The sequence below is a fragment of the Pteropus vampyrus genome, unplaced genomic scaffold, assembly GCF_000151845.1.
Source record: "Pteropus vampyrus isolate Shadow unplaced genomic scaffold, Pvam_2.0 Scaffold19, whole genome shotgun sequence".
NCBI lineage: Eukaryota > Metazoa > Chordata > Mammalia > Chiroptera > Pteropodidae > Pteropus > Pteropus vampyrus.
In genome coordinates this window covers 15,398,359-15,419,860 of record NW_011888800.1, presented here as the reverse complement: position 1 = coordinate 15,419,860, position 21,502 = coordinate 15,398,359, and the positions used below count along the sequence as shown (strand labels likewise).

At 36.5% G+C, this 21,502-nt stretch overlaps 1 protein-coding gene across 1 annotated transcript in view; it reads left to right on the top strand.

Moving 5' to 3' along the window:
* Positions 1-7,776: 7,776 nt before the first annotated feature.
* Positions 7,777-21,502, top strand: part of LOC111736252 (unconventional myosin-Va-like) — an 18,570-nt gene continuing 4,844 nt past the window's right edge. The window contains exons 1-4 of the mRNA XM_023527722.1: positions 7,777-7,863; positions 10,246-10,356; positions 13,540-13,711; positions 15,543-15,687. Coding sequence (XP_023383490.1) covers positions 7,777-7,863; positions 10,246-10,356; positions 13,540-13,711; positions 15,543-15,687 — 515 coding nt within the window. The remainder of the gene's footprint in view (positions 7,864-10,245; positions 10,357-13,539; positions 13,712-15,542; positions 15,688-21,502) is intronic.

Sequence of the window (21,502 nt, the reverse complement as noted above, 5' to 3'; positions counted from 1 at the left end):
TTTTTTTTATTAATTTGTAACAGCTCTTTGTACATTAAGAGAATTAGTTTGTTACAATTTTTTTTGGCCAATTCGTATTTTGACTTTTTTAATGATGTATTTTGCCACCCAGAGGTTTTTTTAATTTTCTTAAACATATTTTGAGCCAGCCTTTCGTCCACATATAAGGTCTAGGTCAACTTTCACAGCTGCCTTTCCCAGCTGAAATTCAGCTACAAGGACACTTAAGAGGAGTAGTAGGTAGGATAAGAAAGCAGCTGCAGCCACGGGGAATGCTTCTATTCAGACGCAGACTCAGGAATCTTTTTTAGGTGACTGAACCAGCCTGCGAGGTGTCCTGCTTATTTGCCCTCTCAAACCTAGCTCATTACAGAGTCCCTTCTTTGCTCTTGTCTCTGACCTTACAACCAAGGCTCTCGTTTCTAGGGCAAGAATCTCCCCTCCAGCTCCCCAGCATTCATGAGGAGCTGAACTGCCCTTCCAGCTCCTGTCCTCAAGTAAAGTCGACTCCCAGTCACTCTAATGCAAGCCTCATTTGCCTAATATGAATGACATTTTGGAAGAAATTATGTGTATATTAGATAAATCCTGTCTACGGACAAAACATGAATGATAGTAGTATACATTTAACTGGGAGGGACGGTGAGAACAACTGATCAGTAGAAGTTGTGCAAGATGCTTCTTGTTATGATTAAAGAACTACCAATTCAAACGAATCTGTTAAAAACATGTAGTCACTCATTACTCTGCTGAAAAGTCTTTGATGAGTCCCCATCGTCTTCAGTATAAAGGCCAAACTGCCTAACATGGCATGTGAGGTCTTTCACATCCTGGTCCTAAGCTATTTTTGCAGCTGACAACACTATGCTAAGCACTTTGCGTCCACACATTTTTATTGAGTACCTATTACTTGCCAGGCATTGTCCTAGGTTCTGGAATTAGTGGTGGTCCCTGCTCTTAAAGGGCTTTCAAGCTAGTTGGGGAGACAGATAATCCCAAGTAAACAAAGCAGTTTATAGGGTGGCCAGGGAGGATGTTTCTGAGGAGACATCTAAAATGAGACCTGAAGTGAGAAGGAACAAGCTGTGAGATTTGGGTGGTGATGGAGGATGCTTTAGGCACAGGGCACAGTAACAGCCTTGAAGTTGGAAAGAGGATGTTGTGAAGTCAGTGTCAGGACATCAGCTTGACGTCTGAGGAAAAGGCTGAGACATAAGTTCTTTCAGAACCTCTGCTTGCTTGTGCTACATTTGTCTTTCAAAATATATGTCTCAGCAAATACAATTGGAGTAACAAATGTAACAAATAAAGAACAAATGTCCTTTATTTCATGAACTATGAGACCTTTACAACCTATAATAGAGTGACACTTGATTTCGATCTTTCTGTTATCCCCATTGTCCTGTCAGTTACTCTCACTCATATTGAGAACCCCTAACCACTCAATTCAGATGATCTTTATCAATTCAGTAATACCATTTAGCACCTAGGCCTGTCACAGTTGAGGAAAGAAGAGTATACCCTTGGTCTCTCTAGAAGTTTAGGAATTGAGTCAGAGTTTCATTACCTCGTTATCTAATTATTTCTGCTTCTTGGTTCTCTAGTAATTGTCTCACCATGATCAAGGTGTAAGCATGGCCAGCAGCTGGCTTGGGTTCAACACCACTGCTTCTGTAGTTCTCCTCTTTCTTTAAGGTAACTCTGGAGTCCCTACTCAGCATGCATCTCGTTGTGCCTTCAGTATACAAATGAACACTACAGCCACAGCCTTATGTTATTAGCCTCACCTGTTATATGTGCCTTTAAAAATATTAATGCTACAAAGTAGAAATTGTGGGTGTTGTTCAAATAGTTTTTATAGGGATTCTGTTAATCAGAGTCTACTTAAGCCGTGGACAGAGGGATAGGAGGTACATAAGTATAAACATGAATACTTTTTACTAACGTAGAGGCTCTTCATGTTTGTGCATGTTCTGTTTATTATGTTTAAAGTAACCTCCTAAAATGCTGTTTCATTTGGGCAAGCCAGTCTTGTATTTTTAAGTATGTGACTGGATTACTGCTTTTTACTCATGCTTGTATTTGGTAGCTAATTAAATTATTTTTAATTCTCTTCTATGGCTTTTACCATGACTGGCTTTTCAGCATAGCATTCTTTCATATTTCAAATCCGTGGAAGCTCCGTGGCTCCTAAAGACTTTTCCATTCAATCAGTTATTCACTCGACAGACATTTCTCAAGCATCTGCTCTGCTAAGCACTGGGCCAGGTATGGGGGTGATGCCAATGGATAAATCATGGATCTTGTCCTCAAGGAGGTCACAATCTAGTTAAAGAGATAGGCCTGTGAGAGGATAATACTAATGGAATGTGGCAAGTGAATGGGGAAAAAACCAGATATTACGGAAGGTCCAAACAGGAGCCCCTCCTTTAACTTAGTGGTCAGGAAGTCTTTCTGGAGGTTATAACACTTAAAATGGGTTGTTTTATTTTTTAAATTCTGCTTTATTTAAGAAAAGCTATACGTTTCTTTTAGATAAAAGTTTTAAAAAAAAGAGAAGAAAAATGTCACCTGTGGATAAGACCTGTACAATGATGATTTGCTATATTTACTCAATTCTGGCATGCACACTGTTTTTTCACATTAGGAATGTGTCTTATCATTTATGGTAGATTTGATGCAATAGGACATTCCTTTATTCAGTAGGTAATTACCAGGGATCTGTGATAGATCAGAAACTATGTTTAGCTCTAGGCATCAGTTTTGAGCCAGATAGGAATAGTCCCTATCCTCGTGGTGTTTATAGTAAGAGAAGTACAGGATTATGTGAGAAAGCATAGCAGAGGGGCTTTATTTAGATGGAGAGGTCAGGGAAGGTCTTTCCACATAGTAGATACTCAGGCTGAGATGTGAAAGATAAGTAGGAATCAGAAACACAACCAGTGAGGCTAAGGATTCTAGGCCAAGAGAAAGTATGGGAGAAGGTCTTGAGACTTGACATGGCATGGATTTTTTAAGTAGTTGAAGGAAATCCAGTGCAAATGGCCCTTGGTAGAGTAGAGAGAGGGGCTAAGCCTTTGGAGTAGTAGAGACTGTCATGAGATGAGGCTCGTTTTCCAAAATCTCTTCAGGCAGATGCTAAATAATATGAGGCTCCTAGGAGGTTATATGAATGTTTTATTCCAGGTTACTAAGAGTTTTAAGCAAGGGGTAAGAGGGAACCATGAGAATGGGATGTCTCAGAAGCCAGGCAAAGTGTGTTCCAGGTGTGTTGTAAGGTTAGTGATCAAATGCTGCTTAAAGATGGGCTATTAAAGGACATATAGGCATTTAATGGGTGGTAAGGATGAGGAAAGGGTTTGCCAGGCCTGGGGATAATGTGAATAAGAGAGAGAGAGATGGAGGAACAAAGTGCTGTTTGCAGTTGTTAGAGGATCAAGTGCAGGCCAGGAATGGTGAGAGATGAGACAGGAGAAGTCGGCAGGGACCAGATCATGAAAGACCTGTAATGTGCTCTGAGTTGGCACCAGACCGTAGTCTCAACTGTCTGCCCCCAAAGCTGGGACAAAACAAAGGAAGCCACCTGTTGTAAACGGGAGGGAACTACCTGCACTACTGGGGCATGCTTATCTGTGTTTCATATTTTGTATATGTTGTCTGATTGCTTCATAATTTACCATGTTGAGACATTTTTTTAAATAATTACTCATGACTTCTTTTAGCACTAATGTATTTATCAGAGTGATAGATATTTTGTGTAGGAGGAAGATATCTATAACAGAGGCCTGCACATATTTAATTTGACCCTTTTTATACTTTTCTCTAAATTGGGAGCAAGTGTTGAAAATGATAGGAAAGTGTGAGTTGTTTTGCTTAATTGGGCAACTTTGGTCACAATCAGGAGAAAGTGATTCATTGGGATTATGTTTGTCTTATTCTTTTTTATACCGTATATCCTAAGCATTTTGAAGTCAGAAATTGTCCTAGGTTTGAAAACTTCCTCTATCATTTATTAGCTGAGTGACTTTGGGGCCGGATATTTAATCTTTCTTACACTGTTTGTTGAATGAGGGACTTCTTTAGTAATAACAATTATAAAACATATAACAAGAATTGAGTAAAGGAAAGTTAGGAGCCTTGTGGTGAAGACGATCAACATGATTCTTTGATGGTGATTCTGTTTTACTTTTATTTAACTTAGAATTTTGAAATTTATCTTCAGATACCCACTAGCTAATTGTAGATGGAAATAGTAATTTTTCTTGATGTGCATTTAAGACTGTGCTTATAAAATGAGACCTGGTTCCAAAAATAATCTTTACAGGAATATTATAGAACTGCAGTACCTAAAAATATTCATTCTAAAGCTCTAGAGAAATAGGTTATTTAATTTTTGCTACTCGATGTGATAAAGCATAAACATTAATTTGCGAGTTCTTGTTTTCTTCATGAATTTCAAATAATTTCAATGTCTGCTGGAAGCTGACTTGAACTTGATTTACTTTTAAACCATGCACATTTTTACTATATATGTAGGGTAACTTCAAGAATTACAAAGAAATTAAAAATCTTAAATCAACCCTATCATTTTGTTTATTTATAGAAATAAATGTACCTGAAGTCATTCATTTATTAAAATTTTAGACCTCAGATTATTTTTTGCTGTTATTCCCTAAGCGCATTTTTGGCAGAGCCTCATTCTGTGGTCAGAGCCAACTGGGATATACTGCAGGGTGATGCTAGGCTGAATACTGTGGCTTTGACACATTGTCTTAGATGAAACAAGTCTCACCTCATGACATGAACCAGTTTGATAGCTGTTTCCATTAAGATACCAAGAGCAATATTTTAGGAGCTGGGGAGCAGAGTTTCTTCTTCATAAAATCTACTGTTTTAAAAGAAGGAAGCATGGTAAAGTGAAAAGAGTATTTGGCTTTTAGAGTAGACATAGATTTGAACCCTAGCTCTACCACTTTTGATGTCTAAGCTTCAATATCTGTTAAAATGGGCTAGTAATAGGGTTATGGAGATGACTAAATGGAATTCTATATGTAAAATATCTAGGTCTCTACTGACACAGAGAAGGTGCTCAATAAATGTTAGCTCTCATTCCTCACAACCGTGAGGCAGGTTGGTGTTTGTCATTTTGCTCAGCAGTGGCATACATTGTTATGAAGCCATAGGAGGGACACAGGACACTTCCACTCTTCACTTCCAGCCCTACGCAGAATGCACCATGTGTTCACCCCCATCCCTTCTTTTCTCTTACCCCCATTTTAGTGTGACTCCTTAACCTGCTCTAACCCTCTGGCTACCTTTCGTCCCATCTATTACCCACTTCGCTGTTCCAGAGGATGGCTGGTGGAAGTGATGGTCACAACCCTTTGGCCTCTGAGTGAGGAATTTTGGTAGGGTTGAGAGTGGGGCACTCTGTTCTAGAAGTGAGGGGTAGCTTCCACTCTAAACACAGGAATTCTGAGGGGATTGAGGTGTGGGTTTGTGGAAGAGGGGGAGAGGAAAGGATGTTTCATTATTTCTCTATTTCCTAAATTTCTGGCTTTTTTCCTTCTGTCCAGATTTTCTTAAAAACTCAATTGTCTAATGTTGCTTACATCTTTCTCTATTTCTGAAAATTATAGAACCTTTCAGAAGACTCTGAGAGCCTCTTGCCCATACTTCTTTTAGATTGCCCTCTAATAGTGTAATATCTGACGTCAAGAATATTCATATAACAAAAGTTTATGAAGAAATTATTATAAGCAGGCTCTGTGTTAAGTGCTGAAAAGACAAAGATGAAGAAGATCCACCCCTTCTTTCAAGGAGCTCACAGTCTCTAGAGGGAGATAGACACACAAAGACATCATTTAGTGGGATAAGGATTCTGATGGAGATTCTATGAGGTAATGGGGACATTGAGAATGGAATGCCAAATGATAAGTCAGGGAAGTCTTTCTAGAGGAGGTGGTACTTTAACATAGATATGAAAGATAAATAGGAATCTACTGGCTGAAAAAGAGGAGGGATTTTGTGCCAGATGGAGGAAATAGCTAAAGCAAAGGCAGCAGGGCTTTTTCATGGTACAGCAAACCCATAGTTTGGCAAGACTGGAAAAATAGTCGTGATGAGTGAAAATGGATGGAAAATGAAATGTCTAAGAATATTTTCCATCGAGGAGTTTCAATATTACTAATGATTTCTGAACCTAAGTGGTAGGTAGGTAGTTCATTATCTCATTCTTTCTTCAATAAATATTTGGAGATTGTGTGTGTTTAAAAATTCTGGAAAGCCCATTATATGCTTTAGGGTGGTAGTTTCTGAATTTTTTACATCAAAAACATGCCACAAGGGTTATATGAATTACTTAGTCACTATATGGAGTATCAATGTTAATGTCAGTGTTTGGAGGAGAGGGTATGATGATTCAGGATTTCTCTCCTGCTTCAGTTCCTAGCCTACAGGGATACTTAGTTTTTATCATAGGTTTGTTTGAATTGTCACATAAAACATTCATATTCGTGTACATTCACAATGGGATATCAAAAATGAATCAAGCAGATTCCATGTTGCCAAGCTACTTATGATTTAATAGGGGAGCTAGGAAAGATGTACATATTTGCTGTATGAAAAGCTAATAATGTATGTGGTAGTTTGGGGAAGGAGAGGAAATCACATATGTCAGATATTTTGGGATTTAGGGACTGGTCATTTACTCTGTTACTGTCAGTCTTATTCCCAAAGTGTCTGAGGCATCAGAAACAACTATTCTTGGTGCCCACATCTCAGGGTTCCTAGACTGACAAAAGACAAGTTAGTAAAACTTCCAGTGAGTCATCAGCACTAATCAGGGACCTCTTGACTGTTGTTATTGTGGTAGGATACAGAGAAAGGTGACTGGTGCCTCCTTAAGGGTGCAGAGATGGGTGTAACCCCTGAGAAGGTGTGAGGGCTGTGCTAGGCTGAGCCAGCACTGTTTAGTGCCCCTTTCTGGCAAGTACTAGTACAAGCATGTCCCTTGAACCTGCCTTTCCAGTGCTTTTCCATTAGACTGTCAGAATTACCTCATCATTGCCAGACAGGCCTCATTAAATTGCATTGTTGAAAGATAGATGGTTTTTATTCTCCTTGCAAGCCATTATGTAACTTAAATCTGTGCAAGCTTTATTTTCTCAGATTTTGACTGTTATAAAGTTAAACCCATCTCCATTTTGTCCTTACTCTCTTTCTAGTCAGATTTTTCTTTGAATTGTCATAAATCTTCTTTGATACGTGTTTACATTTTAATGTTACCTACTTTAAGCCTCTTTCCTCTTTTCATCTCCTACAGGTTTTCATTTTGTTGTTGTTTTTGGCTTTAGTGGCAGCCCCTCAGATCCCAAATCCTTGTTTCTCCTTATTCTATCAGTTCCTACATCAACGTTTACTCTTTTTTTGCCTGCTACTTCAGGTATCTTCTCTAAGTCTCTGACTCTTCTCGCTTCTCAACTGTGCTTTGTAACTTCAGGAAAAATCCTGAGATAGTTCTGTGAAGTTTGCCTTTGCTGCCTTTCATCCCACTTCTCCAGTTTCTTTTCCTTCCCTTGCCCTAGCTCTGTCTTAAATAAAATCAGAACAAATGTGCTGCCCAGCGACTGTGAGCCAGGGACTTGGCCACCCTTAGAGGGGTTTCAAATACAACTTAAGGATATACAGTCGAGTGTGGGCAGTAGATAGACCCATAAATAACTAAAATAAGGTCTGAACTGTCATGAATGAGATATTTGAGGGACTCACAAGATAATGAGGACCAAAACTAGAGTACAGATGGAAAAGAGAATGAGGAGCATTGCAGGAAAGCCCCACCCTCTACCAGCTAATCAAGACAGAGTGAGTTATATGACGTTGGACCTCCCCTGTCTTCCTGGGAGCTGTGTCCAGTCTGATTCGCTTTGGTTAGTGTTATCATTTGCTAACTGCTTCTGTTTTACCAAGAAGCCCTAACAGACTTACAGGTATGTGTGTCCACCCCAATTTCTGATTCCTGTCTGACTCTTGCTGCCCTGTCCCATTTCTAGATTTCTCATGGGGTCTTGGGGCCTTGTCTTCTTGTCTTCCTTCCCCCAGTCTCTGTACTGAATGTGGCTGGACAAGTTTAGTCCTGTTCTTTGGAGCTGCCATGTGTGTTTTTCATGGGGGGCTTAGGGGAAGATTGGAAAGTAGGATTGGAAGTGACAGAGGCAATAGGAAGGGGCATTGTCAGGTTGAGATTCCTCTGGGTTTTAGCAACTAAGGTATATATATACACCTCTCAAATTGACCCAGTTCTAGTGTAGGTGTTTCTGCAGTCACTGTTAAAGATGGAAAAGAACCATAAAAAGACAACGGTAATAGTAGACTGATTTCTGACCTATTTCTCCTTGGATACTTTCCCAAGAAATAAAGTTAAAATCGATTTCTTTAGAATAAAAGGAAGTTGGTTATCAGGGTGATGTTTGGTCTTTAAATATCTTATCTCTGGTGAATATAAGAACCTTAGTCTCCCTCTACTATCTATTGTTAACACCTAGCTTTTGGAAATTGGCAAAGTACCTGCTCATTCCTCTTTTCAAAATACTTGTAAAAATCTGAGCTATTGACAAAGAACACAAAGGCCCTTCTTTCTAGATTTTATTAAAAATCTCCTCATGTTTAGAGCATGTCAGACATACTTCTGCAAACTTACTTGGACCCATTTTGCTTTTTTTTACTTTGATCAGTCATGACTTGGAGTCTCACATATTACGTATCTTTTCTAGCACCAGTAAATCCTTCCAGAGAAAATTACAGAAATACCAGCTTTCTAAAGTAAGCTTCAGAGAGGGAGCAGTTGGTACATAGAAATGTTTATTGAATGAGTAAGAATTTAGTAATGTGTACAGATATTACCCAGTTTATGAACTGCGTAATTGGGGAAAAAGTTATAAAACAAATTTCAGTAACATACCTGACATGTAACACTAGCAATCACTTCTTATGGAAAAAACATGTACAAAGACATTCTTATATTGAACAAGACAGACATGGAGCTTATGTTCTAATGAAGGAAGAGAAATAATAAATGAGCAATAACATAACAATAATAAGTTCAAGTAGCAGAAAGAGCTCTGAAGAAAATAGAGAAAGGCGGCAGTGGTGGTGTTTTCGTATGTGATGTATTCCTGAAAATGGGCATCAAGGTTTCATGTACATATGTTTTAAAGGGAGGCTCGTTCCTGAGGAATCCAAGAAATCATAAAACATCTCTTCAACATGGAGTTTGGAGAATTCGTTCATGTTAATATCTTTTGTTCTTTTTCTTCTGCATTGACCCAAAGTCCAAAATTGGTTTACGACCAGAGTTTCTATTTGAGGCTAAAGATTCGCTGCTTCAGGAACCCCTTGTGGTCACCATGTACCTTTCATGATGTTCAGGCTACAAGAGCCAAACTTATTGCTGGCCACATTTACTACTTTTAACATTTTCACTCATCTTTATAACATAATGAGGCAAAATACTAGACAACAGTACTTTCTCAATTTTTAAAAAAATTTGCAACAGAACTTTCTTCAAAGAAAATTCCAGATGTCCAGTGTGTAAAACACATGTGGCTCCAAGCCACACGCTTACTCTCTTCTTCTCCACACCCTAATGGCTCCTGAGGAATTCCTGAGAAATCACCAAGGCTTTCCAGAGCACAGGATGAAAACCACAATAAAAAATGCAATTTGTAACTCCTGCTTTAAAAAGATAGCTGTGCTGCCGAAACTGGCCGAGCCTCCACACCAGTGATTCCAAATCATGTTTGAAATCCATGAAAGTTCACATTTACTGGAAAAAATAGATTCATATGTCACATTTTAACCTCAGTTACATTTTCAGGTAACATTTACTATATAAAGCAAAGTCGTAGTTTCGTTGTAGCTATTTCTTCAGAGCATACTTTTCCCCCAGTTTTATTGAGATATAGCTGACATACCACACTGTGTAAGTTTAAGGTGTACTGCATGGTGATTTGACTTACATATATTGTGAAATTATTACCAAAATACAGAGCATGCTTTTCATATAATTTGGGCATGATGGTACTGTGAGGGCTAAAATACTTTTCATCTTCTAATTTAAAAATTAAATTTCATATTGGCCAAGATTTTTCATAAATTATTTAATTATAAGTAAATCCATGATATGTTTTATATGTAATTATAAAGTAATTGATTTGCTATTTTAAAACTTTTTTTCTCATCTTTTAGTTTGCCAGGGTTTGGATACCTGATCCCGAGGAAGTTTGGAAGTCAGCAGAGTTGCTCAAAGATTATAAGCCAGGGGATAAAGTCCTCCTGCTTCACCTTGAGGAAGGAAAGGTAAATTAACATTAACACTTCATTGACATAAAGTGAAGGGAATTCAAAATTGTTAGTTTGCTGTGATGTATTTGACTTCAGTTGGAAGGTAAATTTTGAATTAATCTAATATTTTTACTTACTGTATGATAAAAATGACAAAATGGCAAACAATTTTCTATTCCAAATGGGTTTGTAAAAATAGTAGATGCTTTAAAAGTCCATTATTTTGGTTCATGAATTTATTATGATTAGGTTTGGATTCACATCTAATCCTCCCAAATATGCCTGTTTATGCATATTTTTTTTTCAGCTAGCATAAAATGTTGTCATATTAACTAAGAAAACATCATCTAAGAAGCTAGTCTGAGATTCAATATTTGCTAGGACTTATCACTTGAAAAATATTTACTGAAAAGTTATCATGTATTAGCACTTGGCTAGTGACCAGAAAAACTTAAAACCAATTGTGTCTCAGTACTCTCCTGTCTGCATTCACTGCATAAGTGGACTCAGTTCCACCCTTTTTAATCTCTCCACTGCATTTGACAGCAGGTCACACTTTTTTCTTAAAACCTTTATGACATTAATTTCCTTTAAACAACTTATAGTCTAGCCAAGGAAACTAGATATAAGAACATGAAAAGTTAAATAAAATATAAGATGTAAAGAGTGGTTCAATACCACTAGGATGTCAAAGGTGAGTTTCTGATTAACTACCAAAAGAGTAATACTATCCTGACAGTTCACATGTATTGAGCACTTCCTATGTGCCAGGTATTGTTTTAGTGCTTTACTTGCTATAACTCATTTAATCCTCACAACTCTTATTAGGTGGAACTATTATTATTACCACTTTGTGGTTGAAGTGGTAGTAGAGTTTAGGACTTGCTCAGGGTTATATAGATCTTAAAGGATGAAGCTAGGATTTAGAGCCAAGAAATTCATCTTCATAGTCTACTCATAGTCACTATGCTATATTGTAATGACAATAAGGACTTTAAATACCAGTAGAGGGAAATTCATCATGGGCTGCTTTGTCAGGGAATGCTTCAAGGAGGAAAGATTTTGACTGGATCTTAAATGTAGATAGATTTGGATTGAAAAAGAGAAAGAGGACAGACTCTGTGAGGATTGTATTTTGGAGATCATAAATATAACAAGTTGACTGGAGCAGAGATTTAAAAAGATTTGTGTTCTAGTTCAAGGCTTGCATATTAAGGTACCTACTGTATTCCATGTTTAGATGTGGCAAAAGCTGTGCTCTCTGACATCAGTGTCAGGTAAGAGAAATAGTTATATTTATGAATTGTGGGACCCATGATATAATAAATATAAACAAGAAATAGAAGTAGAATAAAGCAGGGAAGGGTTGCGGGGGCTGCTGGTGAAGATAAGTAGACAGGGAGGCATTGTCTGAAGAATGACTAGACGGGGGGAGTGCATTTCAGGGATCCAAAAGAGCAAGGGGAAAGGCTGGGAGGCACGCACAGTAACGTCTGTTTGGGGAACTACACAAGTTTTATGTCGTTGGGATGTAAAGTGGCAAGTACAGGACTGGCAAGAGGATGGGGGCAGAACCAGATCACAGAGGACTTGGTGTTCATGCTGAATCTCTTGGACTTCAACTGCTGTGCTACAGTTGAAACATAGCTGATTGTAGTGTTTATAAACAGAGGAAGGGTGCCAGGTTCGTGTTTTAGAAAGGACTCATTGGTGGCCCCGTGGAGGATTTCAGGAGAGCAGCACAGGGATAAAGAGATGAGTTGGGAATAAGGTAAGGAAGAATTAGGTGAGATTAGAGGGCCTTGAATGACAAACAAGGGAGTTCATTTATTCAACATTTATTGGTCATCTACTCTGTATTAGGTACTTTGGGCTATGTTTTCTTATATTAATTCTCACAGCAACACTGTATGTTGGTAGGTGGTATCAAACTATTTTCCAGATAAGAAGCCAAGGCTCAGAGACATTAAGTAGTTCTGCCTGAGATTGTACAGCCAGAAGTGGTTTTCTTTTATGTATTGCAGGGGCCAATGCAAGGACCAGTTTATTATACCCTTTTAATAAACAGGCAGAGAGAGGTAGAGGGGGAGATTGTAAATTTTCTTCACATTTAGCATAGTTCATTCCAACCAGTTTTGAATATTTGGCCTCTGTTTATCTTTTCAATATTAACAAAAGTGGCTTTTTAGAAAACCAGCTTTTCCCTCCCCACAATTAAATTGCATTTTTTCCCCTTTTCACTTCTTATATGTTATTTGCCTTTAATACATAGTTGAACTGACAGTTTCCATGTTTGGCTTTGCTATAAAGCCATATTCCCTTGGCTTTAAAGTGAGTAGTATTTCTTAACTTTTGAGGCCAAGTTAGAAGTACAAATTAGGAGTTGATAGATGGTCACGGGGATGGGGAGCATGGCATAGGGAATGTAGTTAGCATTAATATATTGGCTAGGTAGAGAGCCAGAGGAGAGAAAGAGTAATTAGGGGAATCGTTTTATAAACTATATAAATGTCTAACCAATGTACTGTATACTGAAACTAATAAAATAAAATTTTAAAAAATCAAATGAAAACTGTGGATTGTCTTTCAAAAAAGTACACATATGTATATATATTGCTAATATCAAGGGATTCTTGGGCTTCTTGGAGTTCAGAAGTTCCCAAGTATTTACCACATGCTAGGCATTGCCTCATTTAATTTTTACCACACCCCTCTGAGCTGTTTCTATTATGCCCTTTTTACAAAGGAAGGGTTTAGGTTAAATAATGTACCCAAGAACACAAAAGAAGTACCAGTTTTAGGATTTGAATCCAGGTGCATCTGACTCTAGAGCCAAGGTCTGGACCACTCTGTTATACTGCCTTTCATTTATCACAGGTGAAGAGGGGGAAAAAAAGAAAAAAGCTAAAATAAAGATTAAAAACTTTTGTTTCAGTAACTGGGAAAAATAATCTAGGCTATGACTTCTCAAGCTATATTAGCAAAAATTGTTAATAAAAGTTAATACATCTAGTGAAAAAGAAAACTCTCCTTATTTTTTGCTGTTTCCATCAGTCTCTGTGCTTTTGGAAAGTGTCAGAAATATAATGTGTTTAAAACTGAGAAGCGACTGAGGAATAGGAAATAAGAAAAATGCATGGGCTTATTTCAGGTTTATGGCTGTGATTTATCCATATGCTATATTTTGTGTATTTTCAGGATTTGGAGTATCATCTAGATCCAAAGACCAAGGAACTGCCTCACTTAAGAAACCCTGACATACTCGTGGGTGAAAATGACCTCACGGCCCTCAGCTATCTTCATGAGCCTGCTGTGCTCCACAATCTCAGAGTTCGCTTTATTGATTCCAAACTTATTTATACATATTGTGGTATGTAGTGTGCCTTGCTGTCTCAGTGGACTGTGAATGCTTCCCTCTAAGGAGCATAGCCTTGGAAATAACTCTGCATGAGGAAAGGAGGATGCGGTTTGATTTTCTCTTAGAGACAAATTCATTTCAGGCTTATCAGAAAAATTTACTCGTGTTCATTAGCTGGTTGCATTTCATGTGAAGAAGCTCTTTTGTGAACTTACATAATTTTTCTCAAAATGAAAAGAACTGGGCCTGTTTTTGGATTTCCCCCCACCAGAGAAGTCGTATGTCAAATTCAATGCCAATTTGCCAGTTATTTTTATCTCTTACAAAAACTACTACATGAAGAGTCATTGTCCAAAGACTTATGTTCAGGGCTGGTTTGAGTTGATTATTCTCTTTTTCTCAATTGCTTGACTCGTAGTAACTATTTTAGCTTGATCTGCTTGCATGGGCCCATTCTCGTTGCAATATTTGCTCTCAGGGACCCAGCTCAGGATTCTTTATCTCTCTCTTAGAAATTAAGCATGCACATGTGTGTACATTTGGGTTCCTTTCCCTCTTTCCTTTTTTTTCTCTCTGTTTTCTTCTTATTCTTTATTTTCTCTATTGACTTCTTATCTTTTTTTCACTACTTGTTCTTCTCTGAGACTCAGATCCAAGATTTCCATTCGTTTCCTTCTAAGTTTATTTGCTTGGAGTATCCCACCCAGTGCTATAATTTCTTCATTACCCTCCTGTTTTAAACAGGAACAGATAGCTTTTCTTCTGAAAAGAATTTATATCTTTTATATCCTTGATATTAACTATTTTTCTTTTATATTAACTGAATATTTCTTTTTCTCAATTTTCATTTTTCTTTATTTTTTCTCGTACATATGTAACCTTCTTGGTGAAGCCTTCCCTTGCCCACCCTCCTATCTAAATCACAAACCCCTTGCCTCTTCCTTAGTATCTATCTCCCTTCTGTTTAATTTTTTCTCCTTTTTCCTTACTACTATCTAACCTATGATATATATTTTACTCATCTTGCTAATTGTTTGAATTTCTTATTGGAATATAAGGTCCTTGAGGATAAAGATTTGTCTTTTTTTGTTTACTTTTATAAATCTAGCACTTAGACTTGAAACATAATTGGAACTGAAAAAATATTTGTTGAATGATGACTTCATTACGTTAATATACACCTACTGTAAAATGTAAGGAAATATAAGAAAGTATAAAAAGGAAGATAATTACATAAATAATAACATGTAATTCACCACCAAACAATAACCAATGTCATATTGACATATCCCATATGTGTGTGTATGCAAGAGAGTATAAATAGATATAAAATTGGAATTAGTCTCAGTTTTGTGTCATGTTTTCCTATGATACTTAATATTCTTTTAAAACATGATTTGTGGCAATCTGTCATCTGGATATTACAAAATGTATTTAACCACTGTTACATATTTTATCTATTTTCACTTTTCACTGTTATGAATGACATTATGATAAACATCTTCATTTAAAAATAAAACCCTTTGCATTAATCTCTAGTTATTTAATTTGGATAAATTTTCTAGAAGTAGAATTTTTGGTTTAAATATTTAAAGTTCTTTGAACATTGCCACAATTTTTATTATTTCAAATAGCCTAGTTTAGTTTTTACATGGTGTTGTAGTTAGGACTAGGTATAATGGATTCAAAGGCAAAGGCTATGACATATTTTTATCCTTAACAATTTGTTAGTTCAGTATTAACTGAAATTGAAATTTGTGTTAATTTTGATTCTCATTTTACCAAGTTTGATGTGCCCATTAGGATATCATTGACTTCTTTTTCTTTTTTATTCCTTCCCCAGGTATAGTCCTAGTAGCTATAAATCCTTATGAACAGCTGCCTATTTATGGAGAAGATATTATTAATGCATACAGTGGTCAGAACATGGGTGATATGGACCCACATATCTTTGCAGTGGCTGAAGAAGCTTACAAGCAAATGGCAAGGTTGGTGGAAGCTCTATTTATTAATTCGCGACTGTTATTAGATGTGATAATTTCTTCTTTGCTGAGTTGCAGTATTTTAAAATACAGTGAATGGCAACTTGCAAATTATTATTAAATAAACAGCCTTAATGAAGTTTGTCTCAGATAGCCTGCATTGTTATTAAAATAACCTCACATTTGTAAAAGGACATCTAGTTTTTAAAAACTGCCTTTGGAATTTCATCATGATCCTGTGACTCTGCAAGGACGGATGTTATGTTGTACAGGTGAGTGGATCAAGGTTTGTTGTTATTAAGTGATTTCCCAGTGTCATTCAGGTAGTGAATGGCAGACCAGAACTAAAAGGCCTAAGAGCTGGGAGAAATCTGCCTGTATCTTAGGGAATTAAATCTCAAGGAAAATATGAGTTTTAATGTTAGCGTTATATGCTAGGGCATTAGTGATTCTGAACAGCATCAGCTAAAAATGTCTTTGACATTAACCGTGGAACCCTTACATTTTGAGAGTGGAGATTGGAAGAAAAAAGCTGCTTTCAAGACTAGATTACACTCTTAATAATGTAATAAAAAACTATGTACGCATAAAAAAAATAGTATATGTTTAAGTTATTTCTCCAGCCTACAGGTAAGAAATTGGCATGTTATAAATATGATATGGGAAACCCTAAAGCAATTTATGAAGTGGAGAGAAAACTAATACTGCAGAGGTTATTATTTTTTCTTTGCCAACGAGGGAGAGAGTTTATTTATACATAACTGTATCAGCGTATGACAGAATTTTAGAATTATTTCAATAACAGAGTCCATAGAAGATGATATGCCCTTTTGATAATAAAATATTATTAATACTTCTAATTAGCAGCAAACAGTTATTAAGTACTCTTTCTGTGTAAGACAATGTTTATTTGCCTTCCATTTATTAACTAATTTTATCCTCATAGAACCTTCTGAGGTTGCTATTGTTATTAATCTTCATTTTACAAATGAGAAAGCTGAAGCACTGAGAAGTTATGTAACTTTCCAAAGGCCACATAACTAGGAAGAATAGTTTTCTAATTCCGTTAGCCTGACAATGTGAAATATTAACATATTAAATATAAAATGACTAAACATAGTTTTGTACTATATAACATGCCATATTATACCAGCTTCTACTATAGAATAGTAACAAGTGTCACAAGTTTAAGAAACTATATATTTTTAAGCTTAAAACTGAGAAAATTTCATCTATCAGTATTACTGTTTCCCTAAAGTTAAAGAAAAGCTCACCAGTATTTTGTATAGAATTGAAGCATCGCAGTACAGAGTGAACACCACAGATATAACCTGAGAACTACCAGGCAGAGAAGGAATTGCATGGAATTCTAGAGCCTAAAAATAATTTCTGAAAAATTTTATAATGCTCATAAAGAACTATATCACTTGTTTGAAAATATTCTTCTTAAATATGAAAGCTTGGCTCGTACCATCTTTATTACTGGTAATTCACAAGTAATGTTAGATTTATATAAATATTTCTGACCTTTTACCCTTAGATTTACTTTGGTTTTCTAATATCCCCCCCGCCCCCATTATTTCCTATGGCTTAGCCACTCGATGTGATTTCTTAACTGGAGACTTATTTGTTGTTTTTCTTAATAACTAGAGGTTTGTTGGTTTGTTGGTTTGTTGGTTTGTTGGTTGTTTTCTTGACTTATAGTCAGGCATTGATGTTGGAGGTTCATTTCTTGCCATTTTTTCCTTTACCAAATGAAGACGTGCCATCTTTACTATATGTGAATCCTGGTGTTTCTCATTACCAGTGCTCCTAGAGGCCCCTCACATCTTCAGGGAAGGTACAATTCATTGCTTGTTCAATAGACCTTTATTGAGCACCATCCAAATACTATTTAGGGCATAGGGGACACAGCAGTGAACAAATTAGACAAAATAGACAAAAATACTTACTCTAATGAAGTGAGGTATGATAAACAATGAAAATAAAGATATACAGGCTATCATGTACTAATAAGTGGTACTATAAAAAATAAATTTAGAAAGGAGGTAGGGAGTCATGGGTGGGCCATAGGACTCAGGGAGAGCCTCATTGTAATGCTGCCTTTTTTTTTCCCCCAAACTTAAAAAAATAATAATTTCAGACTTACAAAAAGGTTGGAAAAATAGTACACTCCTGACCGCCTGTGACTCAGCTGCCATGTGGTACCAAGTATCCTATTTATACAAACAAACTTGAAGTAATGCATGCTACCTGACAAGGAGAGTTTTATGTATGGTATGAAAAGGTGGATTAACTTACATTAATTAATAGCTGCCATGTTTAGATACCTACAATGTGCCAAGCATGGTGTTAGCATGTTACCTCTAATCTTCGTTACATCCCTGGGAGCAAACATCATCACCTCCACTTTACAGGTGAGGAAATTGAGGAAAGTAACTTGTTGGGGCTGTCATGCTAAATAAACAATACCTGAGTGCTAAGGTTTGAATCCAGGTCTGAGACTTCAAAGCCTTTCTTCTTTGTCATTTAATTTTTTTACTTTCAGCCAAATGACCTTACTCTAACATCTTTAAACCCCTCAGCTTAACATTGCATACTTCTATATCTGCACCTTTTATTTAGCCTAGAATATCCTTCTCCATCTTCCTTTATCTGCCTGATTTCTATTTATTCTTCATAATCCCAGTCAAATTTTACTTCTGGACCACCTCAGCTTTCGGTAAATAATTTCTCTTCAGAATTCTTTATCATGTGAATTGGGGACTTGTTGAGTACTGTCTACCCCATAAGGTTACAGTAGGAATAAAACAGTAACTATAAGAATCTGTAAAAATTATAAACAAATATTAGCTACTTCTGTTATGGCATCTTTATATTAGTCGCAGAGGCTCTGTACTGATGATGGAATAGAAAAGTCAGATTGCCATGAGAGAATCTGATTAGCATGTGACAGGCTTCTCACCAGGAATTGAATGACTTTAGCATGTATCTGTAGGGAACGCTTATTTTCATTTCCTGAATAGTCTCTCTGCCTCTAAAGCACAGCTTTCATAAGTGCCAGCACACTCTTTTGTAGTAAATATTTACACCTCAAAATTAATACTTATAAGTGTCATTGTGAACTTATTGTCTAGTATAAATCTTTAAAGTTTAAGTCTTCTTGGGATTGAACAAAAGTAGTAGTCATAGAGACCAGAGTAGCTTGATTTTAGTCATTATAAAATAGAAAAACTTAACAACTCTCTAATAAGAGAGATAGGGATTAGAGTCTCAAGTGAAGCTACATCTTTAAGTCACCACAATAAAAACAGTTTTGTAAGAAAGTATTATATTACACTAACTTAATGTTTTCTTTTTTAAAACATGGGATCAAATCAAGGGAAAAATAATTAGATTAATTGCCTGAGCAAAAGTAAAACTCTAGGTTCTGTTTTACGTGATCATGTTCACTTATAAGCTAAAAATTAGACCTAGGTGCTTATACACTTTACCAGCTAGGGTACCTGGCAGCACCCAGTGGGTAGTTATCAGAGATTCATTGGTGGATATGTTAAACTGTGTTCCACATGAGTCAGACCTGAGGGAAGCATTACTTAGTTTCCTCATTAGTGACCTGGATGTGAATTGAAAGTATGCTCATTAAATTTGCAGACGATAAGTTGATGGTATTGGAAGATATGAATAGTATTCAGTGTGATCATGATAAACTAGAGAGATTACATTTTTTAAAGGGTAAAGTTTAGAAGGAAAATCTATAAAATAATACACCTGATACAAAGTGAAAACTTAATAGACATAAGGAAAGGCTGGACAGACCAAATAGAGATATCGATACTATATAGATATAGATACTGAAGACCATAGAAGAAAAGTAGAGTAAAGTGTAAAACCTCTCTCTTTATTCAACCAGAGTGGATAATCTATCCTTGAATAATTTTTTCCTGGGGTTTCCAGTGCCATTACATGATTAATTCCATTTCCCTTTTCCCACACCATTTGGTTTCTCCTAATGACCATGTAAGAGTCAATTCAAGAAAAGGAAGTAAAAGCAAAATTAAATGAATGGGGCTATATCAAACTAAAAAGCTTCTGCACAGCAAAAGAAACCATCAACAAAACAAAGAGGCAATCAACTGAATGGGAGAAGATATTTACAAACACGCCTCCAATAGGGTCTAATATCCAAAATATACAAAGAACTCATACAACTCAACAACAAAAAAACAAATAATCCAATTGAAAAATAGGCAGAGGACCTAAACAGACACGTCTCCCAAGAAGATGTATAAATGGCCAACAGACATATGAAAAGATGCTCAATTTCACTAGCTATTAGGGAAATGCAAATCAAAACCACCATGAGGTACCATCTCACACCAGTTAGAATGGCTATTATCAATAGTACAAGTAATTACAGGTGTTGGAGAGGTTGTGAGGGGCAGGTGAGACTGCAAATTGGTACAGCCACTATGGAAAACAGAATGGAAGTTCCTCAAAAAATTAAGAATAGAATTACCATATGACCCAGCAATCTCTCTTCTGGATATGTACCCCAAAATTTTGAAAATATGTATCCATAAAGATATATGTACCATGATGTTCACTGTAGCATTATTCATGGTAGCCAAGACATGTAAACAACCAAAATGCCCTTAGATAGAAGTTTATATGATGGAAGATGTGGTGCATATATACAATGGATTATTACTTAGCCATAAGAAAAGGTGAAATACTGCCATTTACAACAACATGGGTAGATCTTGAGATTATCATGCTAAGTAAAATAAGTTAGAAAAAGTTCAAAACTATATAATTTCACTCATGTAGGGTATACAACTGAATGCAGCAAATGAAAAAGACAAAGAGAAACTCATGGACACAGACGGTGCTGGGAGACTTTTGTCAAGTTAGCTATCACGTAAGGTGTAGTGACAAAATCGATCATACAGGAATTAGGAGGAGATCGTTTTTCTAATCATTGTAGAAGGTAATCTGAAGACTGCTGATACAGTCCCTTGATTAATGTATTAAAAAGATACATTCTGAGGACATTTTAAATGACTAAAAAAAGAACAGTGACACCACAGTGAGAACTGTTTTACTAGAATGATTTATCCTGAAATCAGCCAAAACGGTTTAGTGATTATCAGAGGGAAGGGGCCAAGGGGGTAAGTAGATAAGAGTAAAGGGGGTCAAATATAAGGTGACATAAGGAAATTTAACTCTGGGTGGTGAACACACAATGCAATAAACATGCGATGTTTTATTGAATTGTATACTTGAAACCTGTAGATATTATTTTATTAACTAACGTCACCCCAATCAGTTAGAAAAGAAAGAGTAAATTCAGGCATCACCTTCTCTGGCAAGCTTTTTCTGACATCTCCTCCTCACATCTCCCAGAAATTCCATACCCTTCCATCATGCCTTCATAGCGTCCTGGGTAGTCTTCTTTTCTAGCAGTTACCTCACTGCATTTTTTTAACTGTGTGCTTTCCACTCTCCATCAATAGGCTTTGATCCTAAAGTCTTCTACCTTCATAAAGTGCTTGGTAAATAATGGCTACTTATTACATGTTCGTCGAGTGAAAGAACAATCTAAAAGCCACAGCTCAAATGAATAGAAGAGAGCGGACTCTGTTAGTCACCTTGAAACCATAAAATTTTTATCCCTGGTGTGTTTGTTTGTCTGTTTTCTCCCCATATCTATCATGCTCTACTTTTTTTTCCTTTTGTATGTCTTTATTAGGAATTGCCCTTCTCCCTTCCATGTTTCTACTTGGCTCCTTACTTCTCTCTGTCTCTGCTCTTGTTCTAT